This window comes from Astatotilapia calliptera, chromosome 11 (assembly GCF_964374335.1).
Source record: "Astatotilapia calliptera chromosome 11, fAstCal68.1, whole genome shotgun sequence".
In the NCBI taxonomy this organism is placed as follows: domain Eukaryota; kingdom Metazoa; phylum Chordata; class Actinopteri; order Cichliformes; family Cichlidae; genus Astatotilapia; species Astatotilapia calliptera.
Genome location: NC_137432.1, coordinates 31,173,761 through 31,197,867, shown reverse-complemented (window position 1 = coordinate 31,197,867; position 24,107 = coordinate 31,173,761). Strand labels below are relative to the sequence as shown.

General features: G+C 39.4%; 2 protein-coding genes, 1 long non-coding RNA gene and 1 pseudogene across 3 annotated transcripts; all 4 read right to left on the bottom strand.

Moving 5' to 3' along the window:
• Nucleotides 1–2,669: 2,669 nt before the first annotated feature.
• LOC145431955 (uncharacterized) lies at nucleotides 2,670–3,268 on the bottom strand. Its single transcript, XR_013912290.1, has 2 exons — nucleotides 3,037–3,268; nucleotides 2,670–2,939 (listed from the first exon to the last, which is right to left on the bottom strand). It is a non-coding gene; the product is annotated as an uncharacterized LOC145431955 (long non-coding RNA).
• A 2,883-nt stretch (nucleotides 3,269–6,151) lies between these two features.
• On the bottom strand, nucleotides 6,152–7,802 carry LOC145432037 (C-type lectin domain family 17, member A-like; annotated as a pseudogene).
• A 1,801-nt stretch (nucleotides 7,803–9,603) lies between these two features.
• Nucleotides 9,604–13,136, bottom strand: LOC145431850 (putative C-type lectin domain family 20 member A). The gene is made up of 6 exons (XM_080308111.1): nucleotides 13,027–13,136; nucleotides 12,690–12,735; nucleotides 11,809–12,168; nucleotides 11,395–11,721; nucleotides 10,527–10,627; nucleotides 9,604–10,130 (listed from the first exon to the last, which is right to left on the bottom strand). Exons 2-6 carry the CDS (start codon nucleotides 12,724–12,726, stop codon nucleotides 9,993–9,995), a joined length of 963 nt encoding a protein of 320 aa, XP_080164237.1. The 5' UTR covers nucleotides 12,727–12,735; nucleotides 13,027–13,136; the 3' UTR covers nucleotides 9,604–9,992.
• Nucleotides 13,137–18,405: 5,269 nt separating this feature from the next.
• Nucleotides 18,406–23,101, bottom strand: LOC113032259 (C-type lectin domain family 10 member A-like). Its single transcript, XM_080308651.1, has 7 exons — nucleotides 23,059–23,101; nucleotides 22,034–22,111; nucleotides 20,099–20,185; nucleotides 19,735–19,929; nucleotides 19,483–19,646; nucleotides 19,243–19,355; nucleotides 18,406–19,130 (listed from the first exon to the last, which is right to left on the bottom strand). The coding sequence occupies exons 1-7, from the start codon at nucleotides 23,099–23,101 to the stop codon at nucleotides 19,004–19,006; spliced, it is 807 nt and encodes a 268-aa protein (XP_080164777.1). The 3' UTR covers nucleotides 18,406–19,003.
• Nucleotides 23,102–24,107: the final 1,006 nt, after the last annotated feature.

The window sequence follows — 24,107 nt, the reverse complement described above, 5'->3', positions numbered from 1 at the left end:
TTTCTTTGATCACACCCTTTTTCAGAAGCTGGGTTATGTGTTCTCGCACCTCTTTGTACTGTGTTGGAGGTATCCGTCGGTAGGCCTGAGTGACCGGGACATCATCGACTAGGTGTATCTCATGACTGATCTTCTCTGTATAACCTAGATCTTCATCCTTGAAAGCAAAAACATCTGCATACTGAGCCAAAAGTGCAGCTAATTTGGTCTGTTCCTCTTGGGAGCCACTAATGCTCAGCTGCTCTATCAGCAATTTCAGTTCACCATCAGATTCTTTAGCCCCTTCCTTATTCAGTGACACTTCCTCGTGGTCAGCAGAGATACGATTAAACTGCACCTCAGCTGCATTTTCAACACACTCCACTACAGTAAGCATACCAAGTCTGGTCCGGGGAGCCAACCACACATCTTCCTGAGAGAAGTTCACAACTTGAACTGGAAACACGTGCCTGTCAGTTTCAACAAGAGTAGGAACAACAACCAAACCACTGGGAACGAGCGTGTTGGTTGGCTCAAGTAACATTAAGGTCTGGTCATCTGAAACTTTCCCAAGCCCTCTAGCAAATACTGTGGCCACGGATGATGCTGGCACGTGTACAGTATTTTTACCAGCTAACCGGGCGATGGATGACCTCTCTAATACTTCGCAGGCTTGCACCCTCTGAAAAGCTTCTCCCCAAGCAGCATTTAACTCTCCTCCGAGAGTTGAATCAAAACTAGCAATGGCTAGCTCCTTACATCTCTTTATTATGTTCATTCCAACAAGAACAGGGGGGGATCCCTCTAGTCTGCTGGCACCTTTTCCCACCTGCTGTTCCACATCATTTTCCTGCACCTTAACTTTAGCTGACATTAGCTCTTGGTCCTGTGGCCCTCCTGGTTCTGGGGCGGGGTCCCTGACTACCAAAAAACCCACACTCCTGCGCTGTTAACCCCATGACCTGCACATCCAGCTCAATGTAACCTATATAAGGAATTGGCAATGAGTTAGCTGCAGTCAATTTAAGCCATTTAGCTGTAGGGGTTACATCATCATCTTCACCCATTAGGTGTTGTCGGAAAAATGCCTCTGAGATGGTGCTAACCTGGCTCCCTGTATCCAAAAGGGTTCTAGCCTTAATCCCTCCCACCTCAATTTCAACTTCAGGACATTTACCAACTGCTCTGTCAAAAAATCTCTCACGAGTTAGGGTCTTTGAGCCAGTAGTCTCCCCTCGAATTGCCCGGCTCTTGGCAACCGAGGTGGCTAGTTTCCCTGACCAGGTGCAGGAACAGAAACTGGAGAAGCTCCTTGCTTAAGGGTTTTGCACTCCCTAGCAATGTGTCCAACTCCCTTACACTTGAAACAGATGGGCTTCCCATCATCAGTGAACTGGAACTTTGATCTGGGAATCCCACGTTTAGGGGCCCTTTCTCCGGATGTAACACTCTCCCTAACCACACTGAGTAACTCCCCAATAGCCTTGCCCTGCTCAGAAACCACCTTAAGGATTTCATCTAGAGTTGCAGATGACCTATCTGGAGCTTCACGGGTACTCTGATCCCTTGCAACCGCACTGTCACTTAATATGGGCCTGCTCTTGGCAACTCTGGTGCCACTAGGTTTTTCTTCCATCGACCAAGCAATTGCTTCCTGACGTACATCAAAAAGCGTAGACTCTGGCTTTTCCCTCACCATCTTGCGAAGCTCCCTTCGCAGAGTGGAGTCTCTTACTCCCTCCACAAACTGGTCTCTAACTGCCATCTTTGTGTCTCGTACTGCATCAGGCCTTTGTTTAAGGGCTAAGCGGAGGATCTGGGACAGAGCGTGTGAGTACTCAAAGAAATCTTCACCTTCTAGCTGGAAACGGCTAAAAAAGGTTTGCAGTAACTGTGCTACACTGCGCCTCTCACCATAAGCTTCTCTGAGAAAACAAAATATTTCTTCGGGTTCAATTTGCTCTCCCCCAGTACATAACTTGATCTCTTCAAGTGCAGAACCCCTGAGGAGGGAAAAAATGAAGTCAACCTGATCATCATTACCCAAGCCTCTAGTTCTGATACCCCTCTGTACTTCATCAATAAACTCCTCTACAGAACGTCCATCTACGGTTGCATCCCCACTAAAGGGTTGAATAGGTCGCTCTCGCGGCAGATATACATACGACCTACTTGCCCCGTCACTCAAAGCAGTTATCCTGGCCATAGCCTGGTCATGTTTGTTACTCAGTTCTGACAATTTTGCCTGAAGCTCAGTGACAGGGTCCCTTGCGGTGGCCCCCGCCAAACCCTGGTCATCGTCACTGTTTGTGTCTGACATAATGAAATGTCTGTGTCCAGATTAGTCTTTGGTCAGGATGCAGAAATTGCCTTAGCAGTCTATTCAGCTAGGTGCCACTGATGTCCTCTTCTCCTCTGGAAAGAATCCTTCCCTCGATCGAAATCACCCTCTTCTGGAAAGACTGGCCACTGCTCCTCTGCACACCTCTGGTATGGCCTCAATCGTCCGATCCTTTCCAATCCCTCGCGTCGCAGGTGACCACCACTACAGTTATTTCTTGCACCGTAAAATAACCTACTTAAACGGAAACCCATAAAAAACAAAATCGCTGAGCTGCCACTTTTGCAGATACCCCACTCCTGGTACCAAATTGTGTAGCCTGGCTAAATTAACCAGCCCAGAACACAGATTATCTTTGGGGTTCTTTTAATCTGAATGATAAAGTAAGTGCTCAGAAGAAAATAACAAGGTTGTAAAAATAAAGAAATAAAATTGTTACAGACAGCTCCTATCCAGTAACAGCTTTGTGCTCTGGTAACCCACTGCTACTGCAGGTTATTTCCCCAACTTTATCAGCATCTGGAACTCAAGGACATCTAGCGTCATTTCGTGTCTGATATAAACCCAAACATAAATAAAACAAAACTTAGCAGTGCAAAAATAACTGTAGTGGCTTCTCCTGCATAGATACAGAGCCAAGATTAAACAGTTAACACGGTACATTTCCCTCTTACCCACAGAGATAGTATAATACAAGTGTGAACTCAAATACATACAGTGCATTAATCCAGCAGAAAACGGAATATGGATCCCTCTGAGACGAACGGCGAAGTTGGTGGCAGCTACTCCTGGTGCCTTAACTGTTGCACACTTTGCGTTCAAAACAGATCACGCAGCGAAAAAAAGGCATTGCACACCCACATAACACCAATGCAAGCTAGCACTCGTGCATGTCTCCGTAGATCCCCATGATCCCTTCCGCTCTCAGAGGTACCCCAAAAGAAAAACAGTGCCATCCAGTGGCATGTCCCATAATATCGAACTTCCACCCGGCTACAGATTTTTAGAGAGCTCATGGTTGGGGCTAGAACAAGCACTCAGTTAAAGAGTAAAAATCTGCTTTAAAACTGTTTTAAATCTTCACTTATCCTCTGTAAACTAACACCCATTTGGAGTCTAGATATCAGAAAAAGAAAATACAACATTTTCCCTCGTGGCACGAGAAAAGAATTACAAATGTAAATTAAAGCTGCAAGCAGCGTTATGAGGGCCCTCGCACCCCCGGCGCGTCGAGCCACGCCCAACACCTACAACCAGCACGTCCGATCTGATGTCACATTGATGGAATTCATGCATTTAACCACCAGCTAACATTTCAACTCATTCATTCATGATTAGCTAGTCGTTCCACTAGGTGGCACTCTAACCATTATGTACAAATGGCATAACAAACACTTCTGAACTCGAGTCTCATTATGCCTGCGACCTTTGGGTGAGATTGGACATTGTGTTTTTGAGTAACAGCAGATTACTGCGTTTTGGCGAGTGATTGAGAGCCTACGTGCCGCCATAACCACCCCGTTTCCCTGAACGTAAAAAGCCTCGCAATTTAACAACACAAAGGTCTTTGGATTCCACACACTGAAGAATAGTGCAATCTGATGAAATCCCTTGGAGGAGTTCGTCAAAGAACGATGCCTGAAAAGAGGGGAAAATGTTGCCAAAATTGCACATTAATTTTAAAATGGCTGACTTCCTGTTGGATTTGGGATATTGCTCCAAGAGACTTTTTTGTACATCTTGATATCTCCTATAAGCTTACCAGGTTTCAGACTCATACATAAAACACAGAGCAGGGGCTGTGATTTTGAAATTTTGTAGGGGGCGCTGTGGAGCCATTTTGGGATATTCAATGAAAATGATCACATAACAACAAAGCCTTAACCACATTGGAGGTGTGCGCCAAATTTCAAGCCTCTATAAACTTGCCAAGACCCTCAAAAGCCACTTCATCTTTCATGGTGAACAGCGTTGCCACCAGGGTGCGCCGTTCAGTTTAAAGTCACAATTTTTGCACTGAAGCATCACGAGGGACTGATGGTGATATTCACCGCTTTTGAGGTGGCCACGATGAACCTGTGAAAATCAGTACAACAAAATTAAAGCCATGACATTTCCTGTTGCCACTAGGTGGCGCTGTCCGTATTTCCGACAATGGGCACATCAATCTGTTCAGGGCGCGTCTGACATCATGCCTGTAAAGTCTGGTACTGATCAGACTGGATTTCATTGAGTTATACTAATTTGTTTCTTCATGGCGTGACATCAAAGTTCGCCATGCTGCTGGGGTCACACCCTTTCGCGAAAACTCACAGTTTTCACTGTAACCCAAGACCAACTCCTTAAGGCTTTCCTGGAGAAATTTGAGGCTGCAGATGTCACCCATCACTATACTGTACCCCAAAGTGTAAAACATGACATTTCCTGTTCCCACTAGGTGGCGCTGTCCTTGATGTCAAATATGGCAGTTGAAATATGTTCAGGGGTGGAGCCTTATCATATGTGTGCTCTTTGGTCCAGATTGGAACATGTATGACAGAATGAGAGGCAATAAGATTTTCATGGCGAGTCATCGAAATTCGCCATGGCGCCACGGCCTCATAGTATTGTGAAAACTCAAAAGCTCCGCAATTTAACATGGCACAAGGGTGTAGTTGACACTGTCCAAATTTGGAGCTTATAGGAACAAATGCCAAGGAGGAGTTCGTTAAAGTTCGAGGCATGGAAATGGCAAAATTAGAGACAAAATGTCACCTTCTCTTCCAAATGGCGGACTTCCTGTTGGGTTTGCGTCAATGGGCCCACTGACTTTTTTGTTCGTCTTGGCATGATACACATGTGTGCCAAATTTCATACATGTAGCTCAAACGATGTGGTCGTAGGGCTGCATTTAACAAGGCATAGGTGGCGCCGTAGAGCCATTTCCCAGTGCTCATATGTAAAACCATTAAAATACAAAATTTTTCACCAGACCTGGCATGTGTGCAAAATTTCATGAGTTTTTGAGCATGTTTAGGCCCTCAAAAAGGCCCTTGTTTGGGGTGAATAATAATAATAATAATAATAATAAGAAACGGAGCAGATACAATAGGGCCTTCGCACTCTCAGTGCTCGGGCCCTAAAAATCTAGAACATGTTATTCAAGACAGAAACTTTACTTAATTCCAATAACTTGTATCAAATTATGAGATCAGCAACAGTAAATTTCTTGAATATCAGTAAATGAAGCCTGTGACACAGGCAAGATTTAATACCAATCAACTGAACTGAAGTTATTTTTAAAATTCCTTCCCAACTGCAAAATGGGAAAACACTTTATCAAGTGCACCACAGTAATACCTGGTTGGAGCCATTTTTATGGTCAGACCTCCCTTAATTCTATGTGGAGGATACTTGAAATAGTTTATATATATAAATATCTAGAGACACCTGAGTCCATATTAGCATGATGCCTTCAAACAGTTACTGCAGATTTGTAAAACTCTATCAAAAGTGCTCTATTGAAATAGAGACCTGTTGACTATGGGGGCTATTTGACTACAGTGAACTCACATGATGTACTATGTTGCTGGAATCAGCCATCAGAAAAATGGGTGCACTGTTGCCATGAGGAGATGGGCATGGTCAGCAACAATACTAATTTTATCAATACTCATTTGGCATTAAAGGACACCAAGTGTGCCATGAAAATATACCTCTCAAACCATTATTTTGACACCACCAGTCTGAACTGCTGATACAGGGCAGGTTGGATCCATATTTTCGTGCTGTTTATGCCAAATTCTGAGCCTACCATATAAATATTCCAGCAGACTTTCAGGCAAAAGTTTTTAATAATTTGGTTAATTATACTGAAATAACTACTGAGACAAAAAGCATAAATTTACTTTGAAAATTAACTAAACTAATGTGGGGAAAAATAAAATTACAAGAAGATAGAAGTAAATGAATAAAATCAAAACTTTGATAACAACACTAAAATAACAGTGATCTGCATAAAACCTAAATACACAACATGAGAGTCCTCTAAAGCTGAGCTTTCTGTTGTTCCTGCTCTGTAGCTGATGTTGACACTGACTGATTAACAAAGTCCAAAAGTAGAGGCCAGCTGTCCTTCTTCCACATCTGGAGTAAACATGTTACAGCAGTTTGAACAGTGTTGTTCTCGGCTTGATTAAAACTTTAGTCCTAAACATAGTATTAAAAAAATCTCAATGCCAATACTTCCCACAACGACTCTTTGATTTGAAGTAATGCAGTGCCCTCTGTTGACCAGTTATTAATATCATCATTAATATTATAATTTGAAACTGAGACTAGCCCTCTGAAGTTTTACTGCAGTATTCAAACAGACAAAGCTTTCTTATTGCAGATCCATCGGTTCTTCTCATTACAGCTCAATGATTTAAATCCTTCGTCTTGGACAGAGATTGCACAGTGACCATCAGAAGGAGGCTGGTTGATCCAGGAGCTGAGGAAAACAAGAATTCTGCTCAAGGCTGATGGACACTGGTACACTGTAATTGATTTATTCCAGATTTGGGAAATACTTGGAATTTATATTGAGTCAAAGTGTCTCTTACCTATTAGTCATATCCCTTCCATCCAGCCACTTCCATATCCCATCTTCAACTCTCAGACCAATCCAATATCCTTTGTTTTCATCATATTTCCAACTGTTTCCATTGACAGTTTTCTGAGGACAGAGAGAAAGTTGTCAGAGATATTTAAACAATTTGCTCTAAGAAAGCTTTCAATCTAAAGAAATTATTTTTATTTCATGTAATAACGTGTCCCACAATTTTCTCAGTACCTTTTCTTCTTCATTAATCACAACAACCAGCCTGACAATTCCCAGCCAGCCTGACAAGGCTCACATTTTCTGTCTGCAAGAATAGAGAACTGTCAATAAACAACTTCAGTGCATATCTATGTTAACTTAGGTAATTTTGTACAAATATATTTGGAACATACTGTTATTTTCTTTGGGACAGTAGGCATCAATGCTCCATTGAGCTCGACTAACATTGAAGTCACTCCATGATGTTGTATTATTTCTGTTAGGTTTTTCTTCTCTGTCTCCATTTTTCATTTTGAGCATCTGTGTCTCTGCAGTCAAGTTTGTGATCTGTTTTTCTAAAACTGTGGACACTATAAGGTTACAAAGGACAGCAGTTAGTATTTTTAAGTGGTTTGAATATATTTACATATTTCTTATAAATTAAATGGTAAATGGTAAATGGCCTGCATTTGTATAGCGCTTTTTCTAGTCCCTAAGGACCCTAAGGAATTAATGTAAATTAATGCAACAATAACTGTTAAAAAAACACAATCAAATATAAAACATCACACTACTTTGCGTGTAAGTTTTAAAGTTATACTCACAGTAGATGCGAAGGACCATAATTAGTATTAGAATTCCCCAGCATGTTGCTAGTGATAGAAAAGATTTATTACAAGACGACTTCTTATCTAGCAAAAAAAAAAAAAAGTTATTTCAACAACTAAAATTATTCATATTTTTCTTGAGAATAAAATGAAATGTGTCAAAGATCCCTTATTATTTAAGCATTCTTCTGTTATGTACAAGCACAAAATACATATTGGAGGCAGAAAAAAATGATTTAACTTCAGAACAGATCTACAATTTTTTTTTTCCATGCTCTTGCTCTTGACGAAGGCGGTCGCACTTTTCTTCTCTCCTCCTCCTCCTCTCCCTTAGCTTCCCTGCTTAGCCTCTTATATCCTTGTCTAGTCTCGTGTTTTTTGTATTACTTTTCCCTGGAACATTCTCTCACAGTCTGTTCTCTAAAACCTAAAAGAGGAATTATGGATTGGATCAACTGGTCCCTAAATGCAATTGACACCCCTTTCTTAACGAGAAGTTTGGGCTTGGGTGAGCCTGAGTGCTGAAGATATCTACCTATTCGGAACCATGGTAACAGGGTTCTGGCTGATCGGAGCTGGCTTGGCCATGGCTTATCAAAGAATTAAGAAAGCGGAACCGGCTGTTCAAACCCCCACAAGGCTGCCCGCTGGGATTGGAACGATGGGAGAGGCGTGAGTTTCTCAAAATGGGCTCATTGAGTGCAGCACAGATAAGATCTTGGAAAGGCTACGGCTGCTGTGAATACTCAGAATAAGACCTCTGACTGCAGACTGGATACATCTCGGAAGGGCTAGCTTGGAATAACATCTCTGGGTGCAAATTGGATGACATCTCAGGGAGGCACACTGCCGTGAGTTATCAGAATCGGCTACTTGAGCACAAGAAATGACAACATCACAGAACGAAGGCGAAGCTCGCGGCTCTCCAACGGGAGATTGAGAGACCAGTGTTGGACTGTAGAACTGCTTTGAAATTCATATGAGCTGTTCGCACTAAAGTAAAAACCACCATCACTTCATGCGGATACCCCTTTGGCGCCAGCTGCGGTCTCAAGGCTGGAGCTGAACAACAACACCCTGATAACGACTGTGTTTAGTCTGTTAGTCTGTTTAGTCCATTCCATGCAAGGCCACCTGGGTTGGCTGGAAGACTGTTTACTTAGCCTAGCAGGGCGAAGGACACTGTCTCAGCTGAACTCTGGACAGGCACACACATACATATACACTGATATGCACACACTCATCCCCCCTCCCTTTCCAAACGCCTTTGACGCTTATTCCCTTCCGATGCTGCACTCTTTACCCACCCCTGTTGCTTGTCATGTGTTTCTTTGGTGTATTAAGAGTTTTTTCATGTGCTATGTGCAGAGGTGGTTTTTTTTCTGTTCTCAAACTGATCTCCCTGTTGGAGCTCAGTCTGGGGGGAGTTATTTTTTTCTCCTTATCTTTCCTCATGTGGTGCATTTTCCATTGTTATACCTCTCTGACCTGTCTTCCCCATGTGATGTTTTGTGTAATATATGTATGGTCGAAGGGTAAGATGGCGCCCCCATTGCGTGCATTAGGTCGGCAGCCTTATGAAATTTCCCCTTGTGGGACTAATAAAGGTATATCAAAATCAAAATCAAATAATCACAAAGAAAACTAAATCAGAAAATTTAAAGGCAAAACTAAGGCTAAACCTTGTTAAATGTAATATAGTCCCCAAAAACTCAGAACATTATATGTACAGAAAAAGGCAAAAATGTAAATACAAAAACTCCAAACTCAGGCAAAAAACTCAGGGTCAATGACAACTTTTGTCATTTCTGTTTTGTATCTTTGTGGGAGATATTACATCTTTAAAATGTTGTTTGAAAAGCCCTAAAATTCAGAAACATGGTCAAAAACTTGTATTCCATTGTATAATATTTTTATTTATTTTCAGTCAAAGGTTACACAGTTTTAAACATTTAGTTACTTTCCTTGGGTACATTTATATTTTAAATGCTCTGTCCACAAATGGCCTTTGGTAAGAATTGCTTTACAAAGTCCAGGAACAGAGATGAACAAAAATATGACCTGCTCACCTGCAAACTTTAGCTTCACCAATCAGAAGAAACAAAGAGGCATAAAACAGCTCATCAGACACTCTTTGATCTGAGCTTGGGATAAATAAGGATTATTTCCAACTATCAGTCATGCAAAGCTACGCTATTATAGTCCAGCAGTCAGAGTATAGAGATGGAAATTAGTTGAATTACACAGCAGATCATCTGAGGAACATCAGCCAATAACGTTCAGACTAAACCGACCCACACTCTTCCTTCTCACAGTAACCGGCTGTCTCCTCCTCTCTGTGGAAAATCTTCCCATCAGGCTGCACCTTCCACCTCAGCTTCACCTCTTCTCTGATTCCTTGCTCCAGCAGCTTCTCCCTCACCTGAAACACAGTTTTCACACATTAAAAGAAGCTCCTCATTAATCAGCCGTTGTTTCCGTAGTGAGCAGAAAACATTGTTCGTGCTGTTTCTGGGGGAAATGTACTAAATGAACTGGCTGGGGATGAAACTGAAGTTTGTTATTAGGCCTCATTGCCTGTCATTGGGTCACTTCGTCTCCTCACAGTAATCTGAAATTAAATGACTTCTTCAAGTTAAGAATGAAAAAAGGTTAAATAACAAAAATCGATGGGATTCCATTAAATGAGCCCCGTATGTCTGCAGCTGTGTGCTGTCATGTTTCCCTGAACCTGGACTGCACAGACTAACTGCTCTCTATCATTTCACAGTAGTCATAGCAGTCTGTTCCTTATATCGGGGCCTGTGTGTCCTCTGACCTGCTGCAGGATGGATTCTTGCACTGTGGGGTCGTTCAGGTCTGCAGATCCTGCTCTCAGCTGAACCTTCACTGACCTCAAGGCTCGGGAAGATTTGACATCTGCAGAGAAAGAAAAGGCCGAATTTCAATTCAATTTTATATATACAACGCCAAATCACAACAACAGCCGCCGCAAGGCGTTTTAAACGGTAAGGTAGACCCTACAATAATACATATAGAGAAAAAAACAAGAAATCAAATGACCCTGTATGAGCAAGCACTTTGGCAACAGTGGGAAGGAAAAACAGGTTGGTGGTGTACCTGGAACTTCTGTTTAAGACTATGCTTCCTCCTCACTGTCACCCAGCCGCTCTCTTTCCCGAGCTGCTTAGGGTCTGCCGGGGAACAGCCAGCGGGGCCTACACTATCTTCAGCTGCACCAACTACAGGGGCCTGGCTAGCTACGGGTGACTCAAGGGTGCGAAGCCGAGTCTCCAATTCAGTAATCCTGGCCTCCAGAGCTGCAAATATGCTACATATGTTACAAGTATCACTACTGCTAAAGGAGGCCGAGGAGTAACTAAACATCTGACACAACGAGCAGGAAAGTGCACGAGGGACAGGTGAAGAGGCCATGCTGCACATGAAGATTATACTATGAAAACAGAAGTTATCTAAAGGTTTTTAATTAAATTGGTATGCAGATAAGCTACTCAACTACTACTTCCTGTTTCTGTGTTGGAACAGGAACAGGAAGTGATACTCTACCACAGAGAGAGCGAACATCAAATGACAGCGCCACCCAAAGGATCGACAGTGTTGTGCCAAGAGTGTCCAGATGAGCCCAGGAGGACCAGACTGTGCAGAAACACAGAGGACAGACTCACCTCTGGAGCAGAGGAAGGGGCGTTGTTCATTACAATTATGACTGTAGAAGGAGCCCGTTGATGCATCTATTGTGGCACAGTTTTGAGTGTCATCAGGCTGCCCGGGCGCCCACGGCAGGTTTGAGGCTGTGCTCGAGTTTGACCACGTCCAGTAATTTCTATACAGTCCAATCCAGGCCTGATTAGAAGGTGTCAAAGTGTTAGCGACCTCGGTGTTGAAATTTGAATTAATCATGCTGCTCAGGTCTACGTGTGTCTGTCTGCAGTGAGACTGAGCATCAGGCCAGGTCATCAAGTTCGGCACCAGGATGAACCTGCTACCCGTCTCTGAAAGACAAAAGATCAGACGGATTCAGACCTGCAGCTCAAATGTTCAGTTTGTCAAACCCTGGTTCCAAAGTCCAAAACACTCACCAATATAGCAGAAAAAGCTATGTTGTTCTGAGCATTGTCTTGTGGACCATGATCCATTACTAGATATTGTAACACACTCCCCAGTCCCTGGCTGTCCCGGGGACCAGGGAGGAAACCAGGATGACTGAAGTGGACTGAGGCGAGACCATTTCCAGTCGCTCTTGGAGAGTCCAATCCACACCTCTGTGCTCCCCGCCCATTTCTGGGCTTCCTGGATGAGAGCTGAGCTGTTAACGATGGCGAGGTCAATGTACTCATCTCTGCAGTATTGCTGAGCGTCGTTCCAGGACTTCTGCAGGTCAACGAGGTGGAGCTGTCTGACTAACTGATCAGACTGAAAATGGCAGACCATCACGTAACCTGAGAGAGGACACGAGTAATTCAGCGCGGTCACAGACTCATCTCAGCTCGATTTTACTCGTCAGGAGAATTTACAGAGATTTGAACAGTGTTGTGGTCTGTTAATATATGTGTCCTTCAAAGGATCTGTAACTCGTATACTGGTTAAAATGTGTTTTACAATGCCTGTGGACACCTACACACTGGTTTCCTGCTCCAGGGCAAAACTCACACATCAGGTTAAAAAGCTGCTGTCTTTCTTTTTTTACTCTTTTACTTCACTTCATACAAACTGTTACAAACTACCGACTATTAAACTGTCAATCAAACTTAACTGGACCCAAAGAAACCTTTAGAAGTTTAGTTGACATGACAAAGATCTTTGGAGATTGTACGAGTGTTTCTGTGACTGCTTGAAGCTTGTTTACAGACACCTTTAAAATAATCACTATGGAGCAGTTCAGTTTGTGCTTTCATTGATTTTCTGATATCAAAAGTTTTATTCAAACTATAAATGAGGCGACTGAGATGAGTTTACAGACCTGAGAGCAGCAGGAGGATCAGTCCACACCCCTTCATGGCTGAGAGCTGAAAAATTGTGAAGAATGTCCTCATGAATCTCATCTGCAGCTGCTCTATCATTATTAATCATAACACTTAAACCAGCATCAACAAAGAGGCAGATGTCTCTGTCATTCACTCCATTTCTATCCTAATCTAATGATTCAAACAAAACTATCAAACATATTTAACATTTGAAACGTTCAACTTTAAAAAGTGTTGTCTTTATTCAATTATCATCATTTTGTTTATTAGAATACCAGATAATGAATGTGTGAGATTATCAAATAAACCAAAACAAACATATGCATAACATACCTGACACAATGAGACGTCTGTTAAGCTGTGACACAGTCAGAACTCTTCATCTGATATATATGTCATCCTCGCTCCTCCTCCCACATCTATCAGAGACTTTGTAAAAGTGGTTTTAGAAAGCAGCCCAGTGTTCATTAAAGTGCATTTGTTTAAAGATGCTCAGAGTCATTTAACTGAAGATGACTTATTCAAAGTTATTACAGATGCAAACAGACTAACGTCTGGCAGAACGGGCTGTGAATTGGACCTAAACAATGTCACAGGGGTCGAATCATGAGACTAGGACTGAGGTTAAACACAGGAAACGGGCCGTTTGGTTTCAGGCTTCAGTCTGTGAGTGGAAGAACATGCTTCTCCTCCTGACTGGAGTTCAGCGTGTCTGCTGCATCATCAGCAAAGATGGACGCACTTGGAAATGTTTGTGTCTTCATTTGAATCCAAAGCTGAGGTTCGTGAGTTTGCTTGCTGTGCATGTGTTTGCATGGATACAGCACTGATTCTCTGCCCGACCATTTCAGTGTTATTTGAATAATGTTGTAATTATTATAATTCAAACAAAAGAGGGTTCAAGCTTGACTCCTCCAAACAAATCAGTGATGATGAAGACGCAACCTGACACATTTCACATGTCAGTTCCAATCATAGAGAACAAATAGTTTTTATTTTATTCTTTGTTTGTTTAGCTTCAGCGTGTTTAAAAAAAAAATGATATTACAGTTTTAGTGCATCTCCTCTAAAAGTGCAAAACTTGCTTTCAGAGTCTCACACAGCACCACTTCCAAAGATGGAGGCTCAAGACAAATAAAATGATTTTAAAGTCACCACTAAATTTCACTGAAAGTAAGTAAATGTTGTTTATGTAGCGCCTCACAATGTGAAGATCACAAAGTGCTTCACAAATAAATACCAAGGAATTTAAAAGAAAAGATAAAGCTTTTAAATATTATAATTGGATGTGCTGCAGGTGATGATGTTGATACAAGACAAAGCTGTCCCAGTGATCACACGGTGAACGGTGTTGCCACGGCAGCCGGATGCGAGCTCGTTGCCCGTGTTGACTTAGAAGTCCACCTTTGCCAGGTGTCAGCGTGGGTCTGTTCTGCTCGACGCCGGCGGTGCATAGGAAGGAGAGAGTGCTCCTCTATTTATTTTCAGTTTTTAGTTTCATTCGATGGAAACTTTTAGATTTGCTTCTTGTTAGGACTTGGAAAACTTTACTATCCACATGACAGAGCACTCGGACTCATATCTGATTATGTGTAAGATCAAGAGAATATCATAAATGATGGTAAACCTGAAGTCTGCTTTGGATAATTCTCTTTACCAAATCAGTTGGCAACATTTTAGTTTTGTGTTTTGAAGGTTTGAGTAATTGCAGCCACCACGAGTACATGAAAAAGGACTCGAGGTCTTTTTAAACCTTTATTTCCATCCTGTCTGAGCGCAGCCGACAAACGAACATCATGAAAACGATTCAACAGAAAAGTACCCAGTTCTTAGTTAAACTGTTTTCTATGTGAAAACTGTCGTTTCAGCTCCGTGTGATGGGAGTCCCCTTAGACAACAATGATGCTAAGTTTAGCTTGTAAAACAGTTTGCTAGTGGAGCTGCTGACACTAGTCTCATTTCAGTTTGATGGTACAAATGTAACAGGAGTGACATTATTGATATTTTACTATATACACACCATTTTTTGGAAAAAGAAAGCTCAGTGGTGGAATCAAATATGACATTTCAGTCAAAATTCAAGGTATTTATTTCTATTTCATATCATTTATGACCCTGTGTGAAAGCTTTAGTTATATTTAAGGAAAATATCCCAAACATAAAGTCAAAGATTTGATCCTTGTGTGTTTCAGATGAAATGAAGACAAACTGATGCAGTAAATATTCTTTTATTGATGAGAAAACTGTGCAGTATAATCTACTTAAGATGCTGAAGATATGAGAGCATTAAACTATACTATACTGCAACAACATGGGAATAGAGCAGCTGTGATAGAAAACAGCATTAATGAATCAAAAGTACGGAAGTGGAGGAAGCAAGAAGAATGAGTTGAACAAAGTTTGATTTATCTGACTGCTTTGTTTCGCTTAATGTGCCTTATGTGCAATTTATGGTCCGAAAAATACACATTTGACTTTTTTATTTGGCACATTGCAGTGTAATATTGCAAAGCACCTCTTTTTAACTTCAGTGGATATTATACATGGTTATGCTCAGGATATGTCAGCCCATTTCTACTGGAAATGCCTTTTGGTTAACCTCTTAAGCCCCAAGCCTACCTGATCTCCTGCCTTTTGCCCCCGTATCAGGGGGCGTTGGGGCTTAAGAAGTTAAACTTTCAGCAAGGAATTTGCATTTGCACTGTTACATTTTTATATAGGTTTAATGCACATAAAAACAGCTGCTTGTTTAAGTGAAAATAAATGGATGGGGGTTTTCTGCGCTAGTAAAGTTGTAGAGTTGTATTTTGTTTCGCAGAAATTATATCGTCAGTTATATCGTTATCGCAAATTTTCAAATATATATCGTGATATATATTTTTGGCCATATCGCCCTGCCCTAATTGATAATATTTCAAAGAAGAGGGTTTAAACTATTTCATTTTGCTGGTTAAATATAGAGTTAAAGCAGAATTTCAGTTTTACTCATTGATGGATAATTTAACATATTTTTCTTCTCAGTGGTGTTTTAAGAATGTGGTGTGTTCTGTTATAGATGGCCATTTGTAATTCAGCCCTATGTTCATGTGACAGTTTTGTTTTTTTGTTTTTTTCCCCTGTGACAAAACTTGTGATGTCTTAATGTTTATTTATTGGTAATAAATGTGTTTTTAAAAATCAAAAAAATCTTTCTTTCTTTCTTTCTTTCTTTCTTTCTTTCTTTCTTTCTTTCTTTCTTTCTTTCTTTCTTTCTTTCTTTCTGTAACCGGGAGGGGAGAGAATTTTGTCATGTTTTGTATTGAAGAACTGTGTTTCCTTAATTAAAATAAAATGTTTTAACATTATTCTTTTAGGTTTAAATTGCTTGGGTCAACTGAGAGCTTTAATTTTAGATTTACAAATCGTATCTGTCTTTCACAAAATAAAGGTCTTGGTATGAAATAATGCCTTGTTGTAGGAGGGTGTGGTTTGAGGCTATCCTGGAGGGAGGGTGGAGATGTGGGTTCACGGGACAGTGCCAAGCAAGGCCGGCTGGCACAGCTGATTTTCATCATGCTAACCAAGACTTCCATATTTCTAGTAGCTGCCGAGGGCTGGTGGAGCAGAAGCATACAAGAGCTGAGCTGAAGCTACAGATTCCACAGAGCCTCCAGCTCTCAACACTGTTAATAAAAGTGCACTCAAACTCATCCAACGGTCTCTGAGTGTGTGTCATGCCAGGGTTCTGGTAACGAGTGTTACACTCATGTTGACTGGGGCTTACTAAAGACTGACTAGAATGTCACCCTCCTCCCTACAACCACATTTCCTGCTGGTTTAGTTCTATGTTTCTGGCCTAAACTCATACAAAGCCCACAATCTGAATAAACTCCAATAATAGTGGATCTCATGCTTTTCATACGATGCACAAAGTAATATCAGCTGATTGTATCAAGAGCAGAAGAACCGATAAGCGTGATTGATGGGCAGACAGACTAACAATCCCGGGGAATTGGACTACTGGGAACCAGTTCTCGATTCCCATCCCTGCTTCCAGTTGTGTTAACACAGAGTAATTTTTTTTATTTTTGTAGTTGTAGTTTTTTTTTTTTTTATTATACAACTCACCATTTGTATCAGGAGTTTGTTCAGTTGCTTTATTTTCAACCTTCATTTCTTCATGTGCAGCTTCCTTGTCCTGTTTTACTGAGAGTTTAAAGGGTAAATGGAGTTAAGTAGTTTTCAAATAACCAATTTTTGTAGACTTTGGGTCATTTTGAATGAACAAAATATTTTTGCTCAATGTTGACAGAATTCAGAATCTTAAATCTAGTTTGAGACATCATAGCTCTTTTTAAAAATTTATTTTTTCTCTGGAACTTCGCCTTAGATTGTACAGGGAAAGTTTGCCTTTGATGTGGCAGCACATATCTCAGTATCTGACCCACTGGATTTGCTTACTGTCTTTTTTTACTGTTTACTATTACTGAAGAAAACATCACCTAAACCAACATGACTTGAAACAGTAATCACATAGAGATGCAGACTTTGCTAAGTTTTTTGGGACTTGTACACTGAGCAATAGCACTGTGTTTAAACAATAGAACATAATAATTATCATAATAGCAATAAGCTTCTGTTTTTGCGTGAGAATGTAAGATGTGTTGAATCTTACATTCTTTTATGGCTTCACACTGAAGACGGGGTGTTCTTATCTACAAGTCACTAGACACTTCTTGTGGCTTGTACACTGAGAAATACCACAGAGCATGATAATAAACTGCTGCTTCACCAGTGTAACTCTGTCTCTTCTAACTAACCTCTGCTTTTGACATATACACTCACTGGACACTTTATTAGGCACGCGATGCTTGTCCTGAGATGACATTGGCTTTGCCTTTATAACTCCATTAATTCTTCAACAAGGTCCAAGAAATATTCCTGAGATTACTATTATTATGATACCATCTTACACTTGCTGCAGATTTGCCAGCTGGAAAGCCATGATGTGAATTCCCCACACCACACAGAATTAACCCTTGGTAGCACCTAAAAAACGTACCCCTTATGAGGTCCTAGAGCCAAAAATCGACCACGCCATAAAAAGTGCTATAAAAAGATTATACATTAATATTTTATTCCACTTTAAATTAGCCAATCTTTCAGACCTACTTCTCCTTGAAATATTCATGTCAAGTTTTAATTACATTTCGCGGATTTTAACCCTTTATATCCCGGTTTTGTCACATGAGCGCACGGCCGTTTTTGGCGAAAAAAATGAAAAAATGAAATATTTTCCATAAAATACATTTGAAAGTTATATTTTATTGTACTTTTAATTAGGCCTTTGGGTGGACCAAAGATTGATACCAACAGTCATTTCGATCGCCTTTTATTTTTTTTGCAGGAGCGCATTTCATAAAATGCACACACTATCGGTCCCAATCGACCACGCCCAAAAAAGTGCTATAAAAAATTTATATATTAATATTTTATTCCACTTTAAATTAGCCAATCTTTTAGACCTACTTCTCCTTGAAATATTCATGTCAAGTTTTAAAAAAGCTTTTTCAAATTCCAAATAAAAAAACATATTTTCGAAATCTTTTTGAAAGGTTGATACTGGAGTGAAATCTGGTGACTGTGGAGGCAGTTTGACTATAGTGAACTCACATAGTGTTTTATCTGGCTGGAATCAGCCAAAAGAATTGTGGGTATGAAGAGATGGACATGTTCAACAATAATACACAGGTGGACTGTGCCATTTTTATTTATGCTCAGTTGACATAAATGACCCAAAGTGTGCCAAGAAAATACCCCCCAAACCCTTACAGCACCACCACCAGGCTGAGCTGGTGATACAAAGCAGGATGGATCCATAATTTCATTTCAATCAATGTAAATGAATAAAATCAAAACTTTACTAACAACACTAAAAAAAGTCAAGCTGATATGATAACAATATGCAAAATACACAACATGAGACTTCAATTATAAGCTGAACTTCCTGTTCTTCTCTGCTGCTCTGTAGCTGATGTTGACACTGTGACTGATTAACAAAGTCCAAATGTAGAGGCCAGCTGTCCTTCTTCTAAATGTTACAGTAGTTTGAACAGTGTTGTTCTTGGCTTGACTAAAACATTTGTCATTAATATAACATAGCTTAACAATAACTATCATTGCAATCATGAAAAAATCTCAGTGCAGATACTTCAGGGAACAACTGTTTGATCTGAAGTAATGCAGTGCCCTCTGTTGACCAGTTATTAATATCATCATTAATATTATAATTTGAAACTGAGACTAGCCCTCTGAAGTTTTACTGCAGTATTCAAACAGACAAAGCTTTCTTATTGCAGATCCATGGGTTCTTCTCAGCACAGCTCACTGATTTAAATCCTTCGTCTTGTACAGAGATTGCACAGTGACCATCAGAAGGAGGCTGGTTCATCCAGGAGCTGAGGAAAACAACAAATCTGCTCAAGGCTGATGGACACTGGTACACTGTAATTGATTTATCACAGATTTGGGAAATACTTGAAATTTATATTGATTCAAAGTGTCTCTTGCCTATTAGTCAGATTCCTTCCATCCAGCCACTTCCATATCCCATCTTCAACTGTCAGACCAATCCAGTATCCTTTGTTTCCATCATATTTCCAACTCTTTTCACTGACAGTTTCCTGAGGACAGAGAGAAAGTTGTCAGAGTTATTTAAACAATTTGCTCTAAGAAAGCTTTCAAGCTAAAGAGATTATATTTTTATTTTCATGAAGTCTGTCATAAAGAGTCCCACAGTTCTCTCAGTACCTTTTCGTCTTCATTAATAACAACAGGTAAATCTGAACTCTTTCCTCTGCAGTTTTCTCGAGCTTCTTCCCAGGTTTTCCATTCAGCACGTTTAGCATTATGAACTGCATAGCAGCTGGACTCAAAATATAACCAGCCAGCCTGACAAGCATTACATTTTCTGTCTGCAAGAATAGAGAACGGTTAATAAACAACATCAGTGCATATCTATGTTAAATTAGGTAATTTTGTACAAATATATTTGGAACATACTGTTATTTTCTTTGGGACAGTAGGCATCAATGCTCCACTGAGCTCGACTAACATTGAGCTCAATCCATGGTGTCATCATCTGTTGTATTATTTCTGTTAGGTTTTTCTTTTCTGTCTCCAGCTCCTCATTTTTCTTTTTGAGCGTCTGTGTCTCTTCAGTCAAGTTTGCGATCCGTTTTTCTAAAACTGTGGAGACTATAAGGTCACAAAGAACAGCACTTGGTTTTGGGTTTGAATATATTTATATGTTTCTTGTAAATTAGTGTAACAATAACTGTTAAAAAAACACAATCAAATATAAAACATCACACTACTTTGCCCTTACACACGTCAGACCAAAGTGTCGTTTTAAAGTTATACTCACAGTAGAATCGAAGGACCATAATTAGTAACAGAATTCCCCAGCATGTTGCTAGTGATGGAAAAGATTTATTACAAGATGACTTCTTATCTGGCAAAAAAAAAAAGTTATTTCAACAACCAAAATTATTCATAGTTTTCTTTAGAATACAATGAAATGTGTCAAAGATCCCTTATTATTTAAGCATTGTTCTGTTATGTACAACCACAAAATACATATTGGAGGTAGAAAAAATGATTTAACTTTGGAACAAATCTATAATCACAAAGAAAACTAAATCAGAAAACCTGAAGGCAAAACTAAGGCTAAACCTTGTTAAATGTAATATAGTCCCCCAAAACTCAGAACATTATATGTACAGAAAAAGGCAAAAATTTAAATACAAAAACTCCAAACTCAGACAAAAAACTCAGGGTCGATGACAGCTTTTGTCATTTCTGTTTTGTATCTTTGTGGGAGATATTACATCTTAAAAAATGTTGTTTGAAAAACCCTAAAATTCATAAACATGGTCAAAACTTGTATTCCATTGTATAATATTTTTATTTATTTTCAGTCAAAGGTTACACAGTTTTAAACATTTAATTCCTTTTCATGGGTACATTTCTGTTTTAAATACTCTGTCCACAAATGGCCTTTGGTAAGAATTGCTTTACAAAGTCCAGGAACAGAGATTATCAAAAATATGACTGACATCTGGTAATTTATTCAAAACTGTTTTATGAAAAATCTATGTCAGGAACTTATAATATTCAATTAAACATAATGTTGGAGGCAGATCTGATTATAGACAGAATTTCGTATTACTTCAGTTTCCTCAAAGTAGTAAACACATTAGTGCAACACCTTGATGCACGAACGCCAGTCAATTAAAAGTTATAAATGCTGTTTTAACAAAGATCTTTCCTGCTGTTGTCAGCTTGAAGAAGGAAAACTAAAGTATTATAGGAGTCTTTGCTACAATGTCTCCCGATCTGTCTCAGCTGACTGCATGTCTGACCATGGTTTCATCAATTATCACTGGTCAGTGTTCATTACAATATGCATATTGTAGACAGTGGTGCTAGTTTCAGTCATTATGCAAATGTAGTGTTTTTTAAGTTGGAGAAACCTGCATTCAGCTGAGAATGAAGAAGTCACTTGGATGAGTAATGAAACATTTTTCTCAATGAAAACGCGACGTCCAGATGAACAGAATCAAGTTTTTTGGATTTCCTGATTGAGCATGCATCAAGACAAGATTGTTCATTTTATCTTAATTATATTATGATTTCCTTTCATCTTGTGTTCTCCTTTGCCCTCAATTGTTATTGTAATTTCATGTTCTTTTGGACAAATGCTCAGTCTTTCTTTCTTTCTTTCTTTCTTTCTTTCTTTCTTTCTTTCTTTCTTTCTTTCTTTCTTTCTTTCGTGGAGAGAGAATTTTGTCATGTTTCGTTTTGAAGAACTGTGTTTACTTAATCAAAATAAAATGTTTTAACATTAATTTTGGAGGTTTAAATTGCTTGGGTCAACTTGAGAGCTTTAATTTTAGATTTACAAATCTAACCTGTCTTTCACAAAATAAAGGTGTTGGCATGAAATAATGCCTTGGTGTGGGAAATGGCAGGTGTATCAAAATATCAGTGAGAATGTGTGTCATTGTAGCAGGGTGGGCTTTGAAATACAAGGCCCATGATCTGAATAAACTCCAATAATAGTGGATCTCATACTTTTCATACGATGCACAAAGTAACATCAGCTGATCGCATTGAGAGCAGAAGAACTGATAAGTGTGATTGATGGGCAGGCAGACTAACAATCCCAGGGAATTGGACTACTGGAAACCAGTTCTCGATTCCCATCCCTCCTTCCAGTTGTGTTAACACAGAGTGATTTTGTTTGATTTTTGTTGTCGTTGGGTTTTTTTTTAAAAAAAAAAGTTTTTTTATAACTCACCATTTGTATCAGGAGCTTGTTGAGTTGCTTTATTTTCAACCTTTATTTCTTCATGTGCAGCTTCCTTGTCCTGTTTTACTGAGAGTTTAAAGGGTAATTGAAGTTAAGCAGTTTTCAAACAACCACAATTTTCGTAGACTTTAGGTCATTTTGAATGAACAAAATGTTTTTGCTCAATGTTGACAGAATTCAGCATCTTAAATCTAATTGGAGACATCATAGCTCTTTTTAAAAATGTATTTTTTCTCTGGAACTTTGCCTTAGATTGTACAGGGAAAGTTTGCCTTTGATGTGGCAGCACATATCTCAGTATCTGACCCACTGGATTTGCTTACAGTCTTTTTTTACTCTTTACTATTACTGAAGAAAACATCACCTAAACCAACATGACTTGAAACAGTAATCACATAGAGATGCAGACTTTGATTCACATCAATAGCCCTGAGTTTTAGAAAATCTTTTTTTGATACACTGCATTTGAAAAGCTCAGCTTAACTGCTGATTGTGTTCATTTGTTAGTTCTTAATATGACCTTCTCCTCTGCCGTAGTTACCGCCCTGCTGCTGAGTTGTTTGGAACTTGTACACTGAGCAATAGCACTGTGTTTAAACAATAGAACATAATAATTATCATAATAGCAATAAGCTTCTGTTTTTGCGTGAGGATGTGAGATGTGTTGAATCTTACATTCTTTTATGGCTCCACACTGAAGACGGGGTGTTCTTATCTACAAGTCACTAGACACACTTCTTGTGGCTTGTACACTGAGAAATACCACAGAGCATCATAATAAACTTCCTCAGTGCCCAGTCTGTCTTATACCAGCTTCTGCTTTTGCCTGAGAATGTAAGATGATTCCATATATGGCTTCAAACTGAAGACCGGGTGTTCTTATCTACAAGTCACTAGACACTTCTTGTGACTTGTACACTGAGAAATACCACAGAGCATCATAGTAAACTGCTGCTTCACCAGTGTAACTCTGTCTCTTCTAACTAACCTCTGCTTTTGTCATATACACTCACTGGACACTTTATTAGGCACACGTTGCTTGTCCTGAGATGACATTGGCTTTGCCTTTATAACTCCATTAATTCTTCAACAAGGTCCAAGAAATATTCCTGAGATTACTATTATTATGACTGCATCTTACACTTGCTGCAGATTTGCCAGCTGGAAGTCCATGATGTGAATTCCCCACACCAAACAGAACTAATGAGCCAATCACAAGGCATCAACTCATTGCATTTAGACATGTATATATTAGTCAAGAAAACCTGCTTAAGTTCAAACTAAGCCTCAAAATAAGGAAACCAACTCCCATGCTCCCTGTTTTTCATGAAAAAAAATGACAAAATGTTGATGCTTGTGGGGAAGAGAATACATGTGTCAAGGCAAATAAGACTCTTTTTAAACCATGTGGAGCAGCTCTCACCATTAAAAACATGATAACTTTAGTCAGCTTAGTCAACTTTAGATTTAGTTGTGTTAATGCTGTAAAGCGCAGGATTCTTTATTTCGATGTGCGAGACTCTTGTGGTCCTTCATGAAATTAGCACAAAGTATGTGGAAGCGGTTAAAAGCCACAAAAACATGCAGAAGCAACTAGAATAATAAAGAGAAACAGGAACATTATTGTGTGAATGTTACACAGCATTTAAATGTAAATTCAAGCTAGCACTCACGAAATAGTGCTCCACACATTCTTTGGCCTTTGACTACTTCCACATACTTTGTGCTATTTTTATGTAGGACCACAAGAGAAATAAAGACTCCTGTGCGAAATAATAATATTGTTTATAATATAATGTGCATCTGTAAATTGATTTATGAATGGGTTCTAAATGTTTCTATTTATTTAAACAGTAATAAAGTAAGTTATTTTTTTAATAATTTAATTTTGAATAAAAACACTATTAATAAATCAATATTTCAAAATGAATTATTCATCCATGAATAAATACTTAAATCAACTATTTACTAAAAAAATTAACCTCTGAATAAAAACATTTAACATTTAACTCATTTAAAAAAGCTTTTTTTAAATTCCAAATAAAAAAACATATTTTCAAAA

What these genes read in the sequence shown, in the direction of transcription:
- LOC145431850 (XM_080308111.1), bottom strand. Translation starts at nt 12,726, where the DNA reads ATGAAGGGGTGTGGACTGATCCTCCTGCTGCTCTCAG. An exon ending in GATCCTCCTGCTGCTCTCAG is followed by an intron (nt 12,169 to 12,689) that starts GTCTGTAAACTC and finishes GTCCTCTCTCAG; the next exon opens with GTTACGTGATGGTCTGCCAT. An exon ending in TAGCTTTTTCTGCTATATTG is followed by an intron (nt 11,722 to 11,808) that starts GTGAGTGTTTTG and finishes TTTGTCTTTCAG; the next exon opens with AGACGGGTAGCAGGTTCATC.
- LOC113032259 (XM_080308651.1), bottom strand. Translation starts at nt 23,101, where the DNA reads ATGTCATCTCAGGACAAGCAACGTGTGCCTAATAAAGTGTCCA. An exon ending in TTATTAATGAAGACGAAAAG is followed by an intron (nt 19,356 to 19,482) that starts GTACTGAGAGAA and finishes CTCTGTCCTCAG; the next exon opens with GAAACTGTCAGTGAAAAGAG. An exon ending in GGAAGGAATCTGACTAATAG is followed by an intron (nt 19,131 to 19,242) that starts GCAAGAGACACT and finishes TGTTTTCCTCAG; the next exon opens with CTCCTGGATGAACCAGCCTC.